Source organism: Mustelus asterias, chromosome 10, assembly GCF_964213995.1.
Source record: "Mustelus asterias chromosome 10, sMusAst1.hap1.1, whole genome shotgun sequence".
Lineage (NCBI taxonomy): Eukaryota > Metazoa > Chordata > Chondrichthyes > Carcharhiniformes > Triakidae > Mustelus > Mustelus asterias.
The window spans coordinates 13,822,758-13,835,916 of record NC_135810.1 but is presented as its reverse complement, the minus strand read 5'-3'; the positions used below and the strand labels follow the sequence as shown (position 1 = coordinate 13,835,916).

General features: G+C 43.7%; 1 protein-coding gene across 3 annotated transcripts in view; it reads right to left on the bottom strand.

Moving 5' to 3' along the window:
* Window positions 1–471: 471 nt before the first annotated feature.
* Window positions 472–13,159, bottom strand: part of uchl3 (ubiquitin carboxyl-terminal esterase L3 (ubiquitin thiolesterase)) — a 61,652-nt gene continuing 48,964 nt past the window's right edge. For all 3 annotated transcript variants that reach the window (XM_078221591.1, XM_078221590.1, XM_078221592.1), the window contains 3 exons: window positions 10,953–11,028; window positions 2,940–2,998; window positions 472–849 (listed from right to left, as the gene is read on the bottom strand). In XM_078221591.1, coding sequence (XP_078077717.1) covers window positions 766–849; window positions 2,940–2,998; window positions 10,953–11,028 — 219 coding nt within the window. In that variant the 3' untranslated portion in view covers window positions 472–765. The remainder of the gene's footprint in view (window positions 850–2,939; window positions 2,999–10,952; window positions 11,029–13,159) is intronic.

Genomic DNA, 13,159 nt, shown 5'->3' with positions numbered 1-13,159 from the left:
GGGTCAACCCACAGCATGTGGACTGCAGCGATTCAAGAAGGCAGCTCACCACCACCTTCTCGGGGACAACTAGGGATGGGCAATAAACGCTGGCCAGCCAGCGATGCCCAGGCCCCATGAATTAATAAAGAAAAACTTGCCACTGGAAAAATGCAGTTCTCAGGTGTTTTGTGGGATAGATGAGAGCGTTGTTGGAACATTTGGACAGCTTTACGGACTGAATAGGCACCAAATGTTTTTGACCCGTTCTTTCTGAAGAAATCATTTTCCAGATGCAAGGAAATCACCAGAATACACGGATACCAATAATTAATTTATTGAGCACATTTAGAAAGCAAGGAGCATCAGATTTTTACCTGCTCTTGCGTACAATGTTCCAGCTATTGCAAGATGTCCATTTGTTTGCTAGTCAGTGATTAAAGTACAGCTGCAGCTGGGGGTGAACAGGACAGCAAGAATCTCGCAACCCCTTCCCTCAGGTAAGTTTCTACTGCTTTCCATTAGTCACTGGGGTAAGTTTCAGAAACTGAGGTCCTGCTGCTTACAGGTGAGGAGACAAAAAGTACACACCAATGTACACTTTGTTATCAGACTTCCGGAGGGAGGGGCAATTGGACATGTTCCAGAATCAAATTAAGTCTTTACACAAGTTAAAACAGATCAAGACTATCACAAGCTCAGGGACTGGAGTAAAGCAACATCACTGGAGGCCAATTCAAGTTTAGGTTTTGCCGCTCCCCTTTCACGTTCCAAATTTGACGCCCTCTATGGCTTGTGAAGAGCCACCACTGTAAACCGTAGTTCATCCGGATCACGCTGCATAAACTTCTTACACACTTCGACTGCATCCTGGAGAAGACAAATCGAAAAATCACCGCAGGGAGAAATGTGAAACCTTATACAGAAATAATAAAACCACAACACTCAGTGCAACAGCCATCATGATCACATTCGGAAGTCTCACAACACGAGGTTAAAGTCCAACGGGTTTATTTGGATTCACAAGCTTTCGGCCACTCGGGTGAGAGATGAAGGAGCAGCGCTCCGAAAGCTCATGATTTCAAATAAACCTGTTGGACTTTAACTTGGTGTTGTGAGACTTCTTACTGTGCCTACCTAGCTCAACACCGGCATCCCCACCTCATGATCATATTAGTTACCAGACACAAGACAGCAGGATTTCAGATTACGTCCTGGCTCCCAAATTAAACCGTAGCAGTAATGTGCTCCAAAGGCATCGTTCTAATATCCTGTGATATAAATGACCTTGATTTGTTCTGTTTCAATTTGGCCCATGCACTCCAACTTGCTGATTGGGGACTGTTTGACTGAAAGAATAATATAATTCAATATCCTCATGGTCATTTAATTGTTTTATTATTGGGAAAAAATATCATTAATATCCCATTGCTAATGCCAACGGTATTAATATCCTGTTGTGTATTTGACAGCAAACGTTGGAACAGCAATAATGGATAAAGTAGACATGGAGCGGATGCTTCCTCTTGTGGGACATTCTAGGACGAGAGTCATAGTCTTAGGATAAGGGGTAGCAAATTTAAAACAGAGTTGAGGAGAAACTACTTCTCCCAAAGGTTGTGAATCTGTGGAATTCGCTACCCCAAAGTGCAGTGGATGCTGGGATAGGGAGTAAATTTGAGGAGGAGTTAGGTAGATTTTTAATTGGTAATGGGTTGAAGGGTTATGGGGAGAAGGCAGGAAAATGGGGATGAGGAGCATATCAGTCATGATCAAATGGTGAAGGAGACCCAATTGGCCTAATTCTGCTCTTATATCTTATGAATCACTCCACTCAATTTTTTTGGGAACTTTTATGAAGGAGTGAGTAATCTAAAACAGACAGACAAAAGTTGTCTCAATCTCAGCGTCTGGCCTGGCTTGGCATGCTTTCAAGAAATCAAAGGTTGATCACGCTATGCAGCTTTCCAATTTCCACACCGTACAGAGTCCAAGGATCTCAATTCATTTGGTCTAAAAATAATTCACCACTTGATACTTACCTCGCAAATCCCAGCCCCTGCCCCCTCAACAACTGCACTCCCGCACACTACCACTCTTGCACCCTTCCCTCCCTGTCCCTACACTGGCAGGAATGAACACTCTGGCATGGTTCAGGAGCCCCACTCTGATGCGATGACAATCTCTGCTTGTGGGTTCAGAAGGTGCACAATTTTCTGTCTTTCAGGACTCTTCTCAGGCAGCTGGGGGGATTTCCAGACCGTCTGTCCTGCTACACACCGAAATGTCATTAGCAGCAATTAAATATTAAATGGAGTGATAACTCAAGGGATTTACTTAATCAAGTGCCTAAAGGAACATTTACCCAAGGGAAGCTATCGGCGTTATCATTGTCCATCAAACTCAAAATCACATAACTTATTCCATGTGCTTAGAAAGAAAAATACTGATTTTGCAGGATGGCTTTGAACGGAATACTCCAAAGCAAGTCATCAGCTACTTCAGAATTAACGTCTTGAGCCCACGTTCATCGAGACACAATTTTCAGTTGATTAGAACATCTATTTGCATGGTGCCACAGTGGCTAGCACTGCTGCCTCACAGCGCCAGAGACCTGGATTTGATTCCCGGCCTGGGTCACTGTCTGTGTGGAGTTTGCACATTTTTCGTGTCTGTGCGAATTTCCTCCGGATGCTCCGGTTTCCATCCATGTCCAAAGATGTGCAGGATAGGTTGATTGGCCATGATAAATTGACCCTAATGTCAGGGGGATTAGAAGGTAAATAAATGGGGTTATGGGGAAGCCTGGGTGGGATTGTGGTCGGTGCAGACTCGATGGCCGAATGGCCTCCTTCTGCACTGTAGGGATTCGATGATTCTGTTGGGATTGTATCTAGACTATTTCCTTTATTTTTGGGACTGCCTTCTTAAGCAACACTGATGCGAGACCCCACTCTTACCTCAAGAAAGTGATCAGCAGTGGTAGCTCCATGATTTATAGGGAATGGTTTACGGCCATCTGTGTCGGAGAAACCAAACAAAATCTTATTCGTGGCAGATAAAACAAATTGTCAACTTTTTAGTACATAAAAATACAATGGGGCGAAGCTTTCCATTCCGCCCGCCATGGGAATCAGAGTGGGTGAGGGGTGGACCATGGAAGAGATCCATTGATCTCGGGTGGGATTTTCCAGATTCGGTGCGAGCGCGGCTGGAAAATCCCACCCAGTATATAACCTCGCTACGCCCCCACCAAAAAAAAGCAAATAAATTAAAACCAATGGAAGTTTCAGTTGAAGCCTGCAAGGACAGTGTGGATATCTGTTCACTGTGAGAGAAGATGATTGTATTAGATTACAAGGAAGCGAGGAGATGAGAGAGTGAGAGAACAATAAAATGGTCCACCTTTTATGCTCACGCCAGCAATTGTAACATCCTAACCCCTTGGTGAGTGATCATCTTGGAACAAACCCAATACAGTGTACAGGAAAACCAGGCATGGAACCATTATCCACAAAGTCGGCAAATGGTTTTAACATGAGCGACACATCAAACACTTCACTTATGGATGTCGAATCAGTTTTGTTTGGTTGAGACAGCAGCATCCCGATGCTTCTCACAAGAAATGGTGGCAGGAGTAATCACCAGACCCTCCAAGCCTACCCTGCCATTCAATACAATCATGGCTGATCTATGCCGGCCTCGAATCCTTTTCCGTGCCATTTCCCCATCGCCCTCTATTCCTCAATCTATCAAATATTTATCCACCTCCACTTTGAATACTTCTAATGATCCAGCCTCCACTACCCTTTGGAGCAGAGAATTCTAGAGATTCACCACCCCCTACGAGAAGAGATTTTTATGCACCTCAGTTTTAAATGACTGGCTTGTATCCATGGCTCACTTTCCAAGATTACGTACAATTAAAATTCATCTGGAAGGATAGGCAAGATCAGTGTCGGATTTGATGTTCCAAGACATTCACATGTGAACGATGATCCAGTTGGTCGAACAACACAACTGCCGAATAATATCCTAGGCCAACTCAGCGCCGACCTGGGGGGGGGGGTGGGGGGTGGGGGGAGGTCAAACCTCATACCAGGGGATGATTTAACTACTCACCGAATAAAATCAGACAACCGGGCAGGCAGGGGGAGATGACTTTGGGCACCATTCCTCCAAAAAGTCTTTAAATTTTGATGATCCATAGCATTAAACCAATGTACAACAAAGAGGCACGATTTACGCAGTCAAGATAGAACTTATACACATGGAGTGGAAAGGAAATTAAAGAGCACCCAAGTTTTGATCCATTCAACGCGTTATAGGCAGGGGTCTCTCAAATGAGCCATCTGCATATACCCTCAGGGGAAAAAATACTGTTTTTGGTATGATGGGGAACATTACTCGTACATTAAAGAAACTCATTGTTCGGAAATGCTTTACGACATTCAGATTGAGGGATCCTGTGTATGCTTAGCCCTCTTTGCTTCAGTCTATGCAAAGACTTCATTTTAAGCTATTTCTGCCTATCCACAATTACATTTAAATGCTAGACTGTAGGGGTTAACTCACTCTGCTAAGCTGAATGATTGTAGCTAAACTTGACTACATGTAGAATCAGAAGACATGATGGGTTAGCTAAAAATTGACTGCATTCCTAAAGGGTACACAATGCAGGCAAACAACAGTTTCCCATAACAGCAGCTGTGAGGATGGTTTTTCTAGACGGAGACAGCATGCAAAAAACACTTCTAATAATGAGACAAGGGTTGAAATATATTTTGACTTTGTTCAGTTCAAGTTCAGTTCTTAGATTCCGCTCATTTCAGTACATTTCTTTTGTAGAGGACCTGACTGAAAAGCCAGTCTCCAAGTTTGCTTTTTTGCTTCTATCATGTTAGTTCTTTTCAATAAAAAGAAACCATTTTAAAACTTGTATCAGTACTGTCCTCGTCTCTTCAAATGAATGAATGGACCCAACACTGATGTAGTAAAAGTAGTCACCATACTCCCAGATGACCATAGCTGCTCTCCCCTTTGAGGGGGAGAGCTGAATAGTGGCGATTTAGCCCGAGGAACGCCCCACCTCAGGTGAGGGACAAGGTTGAGATAACCTCGGCCAGTCTGAGGTTTGAACCCGCACTGCTGGCGTCGCTCTCCAGCACGAACCAGTTGCCCAGCCAACTGAGCTAAAGGACTAAATTACAATATAAATCTCTTTCTTCAGGAGGCAAAGGAAGCAGACAGTACTTGAGTCCCAAGCGAAGAAGATGGCATTTCCAGAGAGTAAGTACTTGAAGCAGAGACTATTGATACTTTTCACATGTTTTATGAGACAACATAATGACACATCAAATGATAACTTGTAATTCTTGTGTCCAGTTCAGCACCTGAATTATGTCAGATATCATTAGAGCCAAATAATGTAATTTTGGATCATCAAATCAGTGATTGTTGCCTAGCGACACTGAAAGACAGCGTCAATAAACAGTCACATCTGGATAATGTAAAATCACATCAATCTTACAGGAGCTTTAAGAGATGTACTCTCAGTCATTATAATTCAAACTAATAAATGTATCATTACATTAAATAATAAATCATTCACTACACACATCTCTCAAACCAGGAAATTATTCTGCCTTACTGCATGCTATTTGCTAGTCAATAACTGTCCACCAGGGAGGCATGTATTAAGTGGATTTAGTCCAGCTTTGTCCCTTTGCGAGTCTGCTGTGGTCCAAACAGTAAGTTCCCAGACTCCACACCCACAGGGCAGAACTTGCCTTGAGGTAGAGGCAGGTTTGGAGTTTGGCGCACTGGCAATTTCTTGCTACTGATCGGCATGCCAGTTTGCCACCTTGTGTCAAAAGGGCAGCTTCAGTAGGGTGATGGATACCCGACCGTATCCCCCGGTTACAGCGGCCCGCCACCTGTGGTCACATTATTTATTTTTGGCACTTTTATTCCAACCAAAAAACCCAATTCAAATTAAATCCAATTCATGGACGCCACGTGAGGGACAAACAAGATTCAAGCTGACAGGAGGAGGCATTGCACCCCCTCCCCGGCTTGATATAACGCTTCATCTGAGCCAAAAGGCCAAGATGGCTTTGACAAATTAAACCAAGGCTTTACCTGGTGCAATCTCATTGGCTATCCTGGTCTTTTACTCTACCTTAGCCAGGGCAAACCACCATTGCAGGCATCAGCACATCCCCAGTGTCAGCCACCCAGAATCTCAGACACATTGGCTTTCTCAGCTCCGGAGCTTCCTTAATTGGATGTGGCTTCCGGGGGCAGCCTCGTAATTGACTTCCGCCGTGGAAACCTCTTCTAGAGTCCTCCCACAACTACTTACAAATGAGCACGTAAATCAGGAGAGCGAGAAGGCCATTTGGCCCCTCGGGCCTGCTCCGCCACTCCATAAGATCATGGCTGATTCGACTGTAACGTCCAATTCCACATTCTTGCTGGGATCCCGGCACAGAATTTAGCCTGATGTTGGGATTGGGACCCGGGAAGCAGAATTCCACTCACCGTGCTAACAAAATCAAAGCATGACCAACGTTGCTTAACATTTTACACCAGTAGGTCACCTGGTTGAACATTATGCATTGTGGCATTACACAATACCAGCTGACAATTTGCGGTTTTGAAAATAATGATACAGAACAAGGAGACGCTGTGTTAAAATTAGAACTTGGCTATTGGCTGTGAAATCAAGAGGTACTTCTTTTTAAAATTACAGATGCAAAGGATATTGGAAATGTGGAATCTGATCCCCCAAACGGTGTTGATGTTGAGTCAATTGAAATTTTTAAGACCGAGAATGTCATAGAATCCAAACAGTACAGGAGGAGGCCTTTCGGCCCATCGAGCCTGCATGGACAACAATCCCACCCAGGCCCAATCCCCGCATTCCCATGTATTTAACCTCCTAATCCCCCTGACACTAAGGGAGACTTTACCATGGCCAATGCACCTAACCAACACGTCTTTGGACTGTGGGAGGAAACCGGAGCACCCGGAGGAAACCCACGCAGACACGGGGAGAACGTGCAAACTTCACACAGGCAGTGACCCAAGCCAGGAATCGAACCTGGGTCCCTGGCACTGTGAGGCAGGAGTGTAAACCTGGGTGCATGTTGGCATAGTGGTTAGCATTGCTGCCTCACAGCGCCAGGGACCCGGGTTCGATTCCCGACTTGGGTTACTGTCTGTGTGGAGTTTGCATGTTGTCCCTGTGTCTGCGTGGGTTTCCTCTGGGTGCTCCGGTTTCCTCCCACAGTCCAAAGATGTGCGGGTTAGGTGGATTGGCCATGCTAAATTGCCCCTTAGCATCCAAGGATGTGTAGGTTAGGGGGATTAGCCACAGTACAATGCGTAGGGTTACGGGCATAGGTTGAAGGGGAGGGCCCGGATGGGATGCTGTTTCAGAGAGTAAGTGCAGACCTGATGGGCCGAATGGCCTCTTTCTGCACTGTAGGGATTCTATCCGACATGCAAAATGACCACTTGGGTGCTCCACCAGATGATGGGCAGTCAGCAGCCTTGGACCATACTTCGGAAGCTAGCACCTACAGGCAGAGAACGCAAAGGGGAAAATTTAACACAGTCCCCCCCCCCTCTCCCCCACCCCGCCACAAAAACAATCATCTGTGGAGAAATCAGCCTTCTGCTTGCAATGAACAACCAGCTATCAAAAATAACGTGATTCTGGGCTGCTATGTTAGGCCAAAAGGTGACATTTCTTTCACAAGAGCAACTCAACAATATTTTATCAAGTTGTTCAGAAATTTGCATTGCAGGTTCCTCGTAAAACAAGGCAGGAGAATTAAGCAAACAACTTCAATTGCCACAGAAATGACGAAGGTTTCAATGACTCGGCTAGGAATTCAAGCCTTCTCTGACAAAACAATGACAGTAAGTTCAGTAATTGAAGCAAGGCTCATGTAATGTGACAGATTGGAAGAATGCGTCATACTGATGATGTAATCGTTGACGATAGCAAATGCTCAAGGGTTTGCAAGTAGCTATGAAAACTGGACAAAGCAGGCCAAAAGTTTCCAAAGCTATGAAAGATTAAAGGGAGAGAGAGAGGAGGAAGGGATGGGAAGAGGAGAGAGGAGGAAAGCAAGAAGGGAGGAGAAAAGAGGGGAGAAAGAAAAAAAGTGGGGGAGAAATGACTGAAAAGAAAAGGGGGTGCGAGAAAGAAAAGAAGCAGGGGGGGTGGCAAGAAGAGAGAGGGAGGGTAAGGAAAAGGAGAAGAAAGGAGAACGGGGAAGGGACAGAGATGAAGGCAAGAAAGAAGGGAGGGGAACGGAAAGTGAGTGAGACTTAGAGTGATAGAGAAAAGAGGTAGGTGGAAGAGGGAAAGTGATAAACAAGAGATACGGAAGAAAAGTAAATAAATTGAGGAAATTTGAAATGCTTCCTGTGGAATAACCTAACCCGCTGAATAAACACAGTAAACATCAGTAGAAGGTTTAAAAAAGACAGTGAACAGACTCATCAGAAACTGGGAGAAGATGTAGAATGACTGCTTTGTTTGGAAATGAACTATTTTGTTCAGTACTAAAGGACCTGACTAGTTTATTTAACCTGTTCAGACAGGATGAGTGGCCAAAACACAAACTAATAAAGAAGGCTGGATCCCACCAAAGAATTGTAATGGAGACGCCCAACCTTTGTGGTCCCTACCGGCTTTAAGCACATTCATCATCTGGTACATGAACCCTTCCAACAATTAGCCCAAGGGGTTCTTCTCTTTGTTCAAGTATGTTGCAAACCTGGTTTGGCGGCATGCCAAATGTGAACAGATTCCTCAGGTTGGGTTTCCAATCGGGTTGCCAACTTGCAAGGTATACAGGAGGTTAGATCCCTGACACTTGATCACATGATGCTCGATCACACAGTTGCAAATGTTCTTATATTCAGCTTGTAAAGGTTGGGTTCTTTGGAGTTGGCAGCCTTGGCTTATGGCCTTACATGGGCAACTATGGGGCGAGAAGCTCCAAGGATGTGACACCACCCTTAAGCAGGTGAATATAGTCGATAGGTACAGACCACTGATACCACTGTGATCTCCACATTCTCATGCACTGCTAGCAGCCACAATGGGGAGATTAATTTTCCATTTTGGGAGGTTCCTGGATAATCTGAGGATTGGCAGCCCTATATCCAGATACTCTGAACGAAGTTAAGTTGGCTCTACAAACTCGAATGTCATTGTAAGTATATTGTATCAATTGGCCGCTGCAGATTTTCCAACCTTTCAAGAAGGGAGATAATGGAACAAAAGGGGAAATCTGACCATAAAAATAATTGTTACAGAGAAAGAGGCCATTCAGTCTATTGTGCCTGTGCTATCTCTTTCAAAGAGGTTATTGATTAGTCCCACCACCCTGCTCTACCCCAGAGACTGGAATATTTTTCCACTTTGAACACTTATCTAACTGAGAGTTATTATTGGAACTCTTCCTATCAGCTTTTCAGACATCTCCTTCCAGATCACAACTATTCACGGTATTTAAACAAAAAATCTTGCCCCTGGTTCTTTTGCCAAACATCTTAAACTTGTGGCTTCTGGTTACCAGTTCCATTGCCATTGCAAACAGTTTCCCTATATTTATTCGATCCTCTGTTTAAATCTTCCCCTATCCTTCTCTGCTCCGAGGAAAACATTACCAGTTTTTCCCAGTCTCTCCATGTAACTGGAGTCACTCATCCCTGCTAACCTTCCAGTAAATCTCCTCTGCACATTCCTAAACTAATGAACAATACATTATCTGTGAATTTACTCCAATTTCAATGCACTGAAAGACAACTTTCTAAGTATTACTGGCATTGTAAATCTGTTGTATAAATTGACTTTTGCAGGTTTTCCAACCTTTCAGGGCACAGTAAGTAGTCTCACGACACCAGGTTAAAGTCCAACAGGCTTATGTGGTATCACAAGCTTTCAGAGCGCTGCTCTTTCATCAGGTGAGTGGAGAGTTGGATTCACAGACACAGCATATATAGACAAAGGCACAATTGCAAGATAATAATTGAAAGTGCCTTTGTCTATATATGCCGTGTTTGTGAACCCAACTCTCCACTCACCTGATGAAGGGGCAGCGCTCCAAAAGCTCGTGATATCAAATAAACCTGGTGTCGTGAGACTTCTTACTGTGCCCACCCCAGTCCAACACCGGCATCTCCACATCATGAGAACCTTTCAGGAGGAAGAAGATAATGGATTGAAGGGGGAATCTGATGATAAAAAGAGTTGCTTTTAAACATGTCCTTTCAATGGGAATCATGATGTGGAGATGCCGGCGTTGGACTGGGGTAAACACAGTAAGAAGTCTCACAACACCAGGTTAAAAGTCCAACAGGTCAATTTGGTAGCAAAATTCGCTCCGAAAGCTAGTGGCTTTTGCTACCAAATAAACCTGTTGGACTTTAACCTGGTGTTGCGAGACTTCTAACTACTTTCAATGGGAAGACAGGGAATTTTAAAGGTGATCTTTGGACAAGTATTTGTATAAATGATTTATAAAGCATTACAATCTTGCATGTATTTCCACTCACCCAAGCCATAGGAGGAGATGGTGGCATAGTGGTCACTGGACTAGGAATCCAGAACCAGGCTATTGTTCTGGGGTCATGGGTTCGAATCCCACCATAGCAGTGGGCGGAACTTAAATTCAATTAATAAAGTCTGGAATTGTTGCAAAGTTAATGGCGACCATGACTATTGTCGTAAAACCCCATCTGGTTCACTAATGCCCTTTCGGAAAGAAAATCTGCTATCTATACCCGGTCTGGCCTACATTTGATGCAGACCCGCGGCAGACTCTTAACTACCCTCTGAAATGGCCTACCAAGCCACCCAGTTCAAGGGTAATTAGGCGTGGGGAACAAATTCTGGCACTGCCAGTGACACCCACATGAAAGGATAAACAAAACTAAGATTCACTTACCCAGTTCATAAAGATAGCCATCAACATTTACAAAGGTTATAAAATGCAAGTCTACTTTCTCGTCTATGCTCGGTGCCTGAAAGAGAAGAAATAATGTTGATACAACATTTGAATTATGACTTCTTCGTCAAAATGATCTTAAATTTTCTCTACAACATAAAGCCAGGATACTGTGGAAATTAAATTGTAATTCCAGCTATGGCGAAATATTTAATTCACTTTGTTCTGCAGGATTAAGGATGCTCACTTCAAATGAAGCAATAAATATAGTGAAACTATAGTTAAAAGAGTTACAAAATGCAGATGCTGGTCGGGAAGAATTAAGTTACAACAATTGTGGAAATTAAGTTATGACAAACAACTCTGTTAAGTAATGGAAAATGATTATTAGCCAAACAAGGCCTTCAGTGAGGCCAGCGCTTGTGTACTCAGAATCAGCGACTAAATCTAAACCTGGTGTTAGTTCCATAGACACTGCTTCCAGCTTTGGCCACAGTCTGAAAATAAGACCCTTTTCAATAACAAAATTCCAAAAAGCAAAGAACAGTGAACTATAACTGTTACATTTTCTGTATGAATCATCAGAACACCTTGCAATGTTTTGCACTGTATTGTGTTCTCACTTGTGCACAAGTAATTAAAACTTGGAAGTCTGAGTACTCTTAGTGCCGAGTGCTGTGTGTACCCAAGTCGACTATAGTGCCGAGTTTTGTTTGTATCCAGCTATTCAACAGTACCTTTTTGCCTTCAAAATATTTGTCAGAAGTACAACAAAAATTAAAAATGAAGGAGCTTCAAAGGTAGATTTATATCTACCTTTGGCAAGTGGCCCAACAAAGTTCATTGATTAGATTCAGTGAATAGATGTGAATCAGCAAACACATGGATTTTCAGAAGATGTCTGATAGGAACATAGGAATTAGGGGTAGGAGTAGGCAAATTCAGCCCTTCGAGCCTGCCCCGTCATTCAATCAAATCATGGCTGATATCTCTCTGGTCTCAAATCCACCTCCCCACCTGTCCCCCATATCCCTTTATCCCCTTCTTTATAAGAAATATATCTATCTCCTTCTTGAAACCATGCAACGATTCAGGCTCTACCATGTTACGGGGCAGCGAGTTCCACAAATTCACCACCCTCTGTGAGAAGTAGTTCCTCCTCATCTCTGTTTTAAATCTACCACCTCTCATCCTATACCTGTGACCTCTTGTTTTAGATTGTCCTGCAAGAGGAAACATTTGGTCTACATTTACTTTATCTATCCCTTTTAAAATTTTTCCAGCTCAATCTGATCCTCTCTCATCCATCCAAACTCCAGCGAGTACAAGCCCAAACTGTTTGATCTCTCCTCATACGTCAACCCCTTCATCCATACAACAGTGTAAGAATAGATCAGTCTTATTACAGCTCCCTTCCTAACAGCAGTGTGGGTGCACCTAAAACCAGGGAGATTGCAGTGGTTCAAGAAGGTGGCTCACCACCACCTCCACTATCACTACCTCAGGGGTGATTAGGGATGGGCATCAATGTCTCATGAAATGATAAATTTAAAATATAGAGCATCAAGGACATTGGTGAGACCACACCTAAAGTACTTGGTCTCTTTACCCAAGGAAGAATATATTTTCCTTCGATGGAATGCACAAAAGTTCAATAAATTACATCCCGAGATGATAGGGCCATCCAATGAGGTTACAGTCAATAGAACGGGCCGAGAAAAATGAGAGGATCTTACTGAAACAGATAGAGTGCTGGACAAATAGATATGAAGAGGTTGTTTCCCAGGCTGGAGAGTCTCCAGATAAGGGATCGACCATTTATCAAGGTGATGAGAAATTTCTTCACTCGAGAGTTGTGAATCTTTGGAATTTTCCACCCTCAGGGATCTGTGGAGGTTCAGTCACTGAGTATATTGGGTAGCACAGTGGAACAGTGGTTACTGCTGCCTCACAGTGTCAAGGACCCAGGTTCAATTCCGGCTTTGGGTGACTATCTTGTGGAGTTTGCATGTTCTCCCTGTGTCTGTGTGGGTTTCATCCAGGTACTTTGGTTTCCTCCCACAGTCCAAAGAGTGCATGTTAGGTGAATTTGCCATGCTAAATTGCCCCTTAATGTCCCAAGATGTGTAGGTTAGGGGGATTAGCAGGGTAAATGCACAGGGTTAGGGAGATAGGTTGCGGATGGTGTGGGCTTGGGTAATATGCTC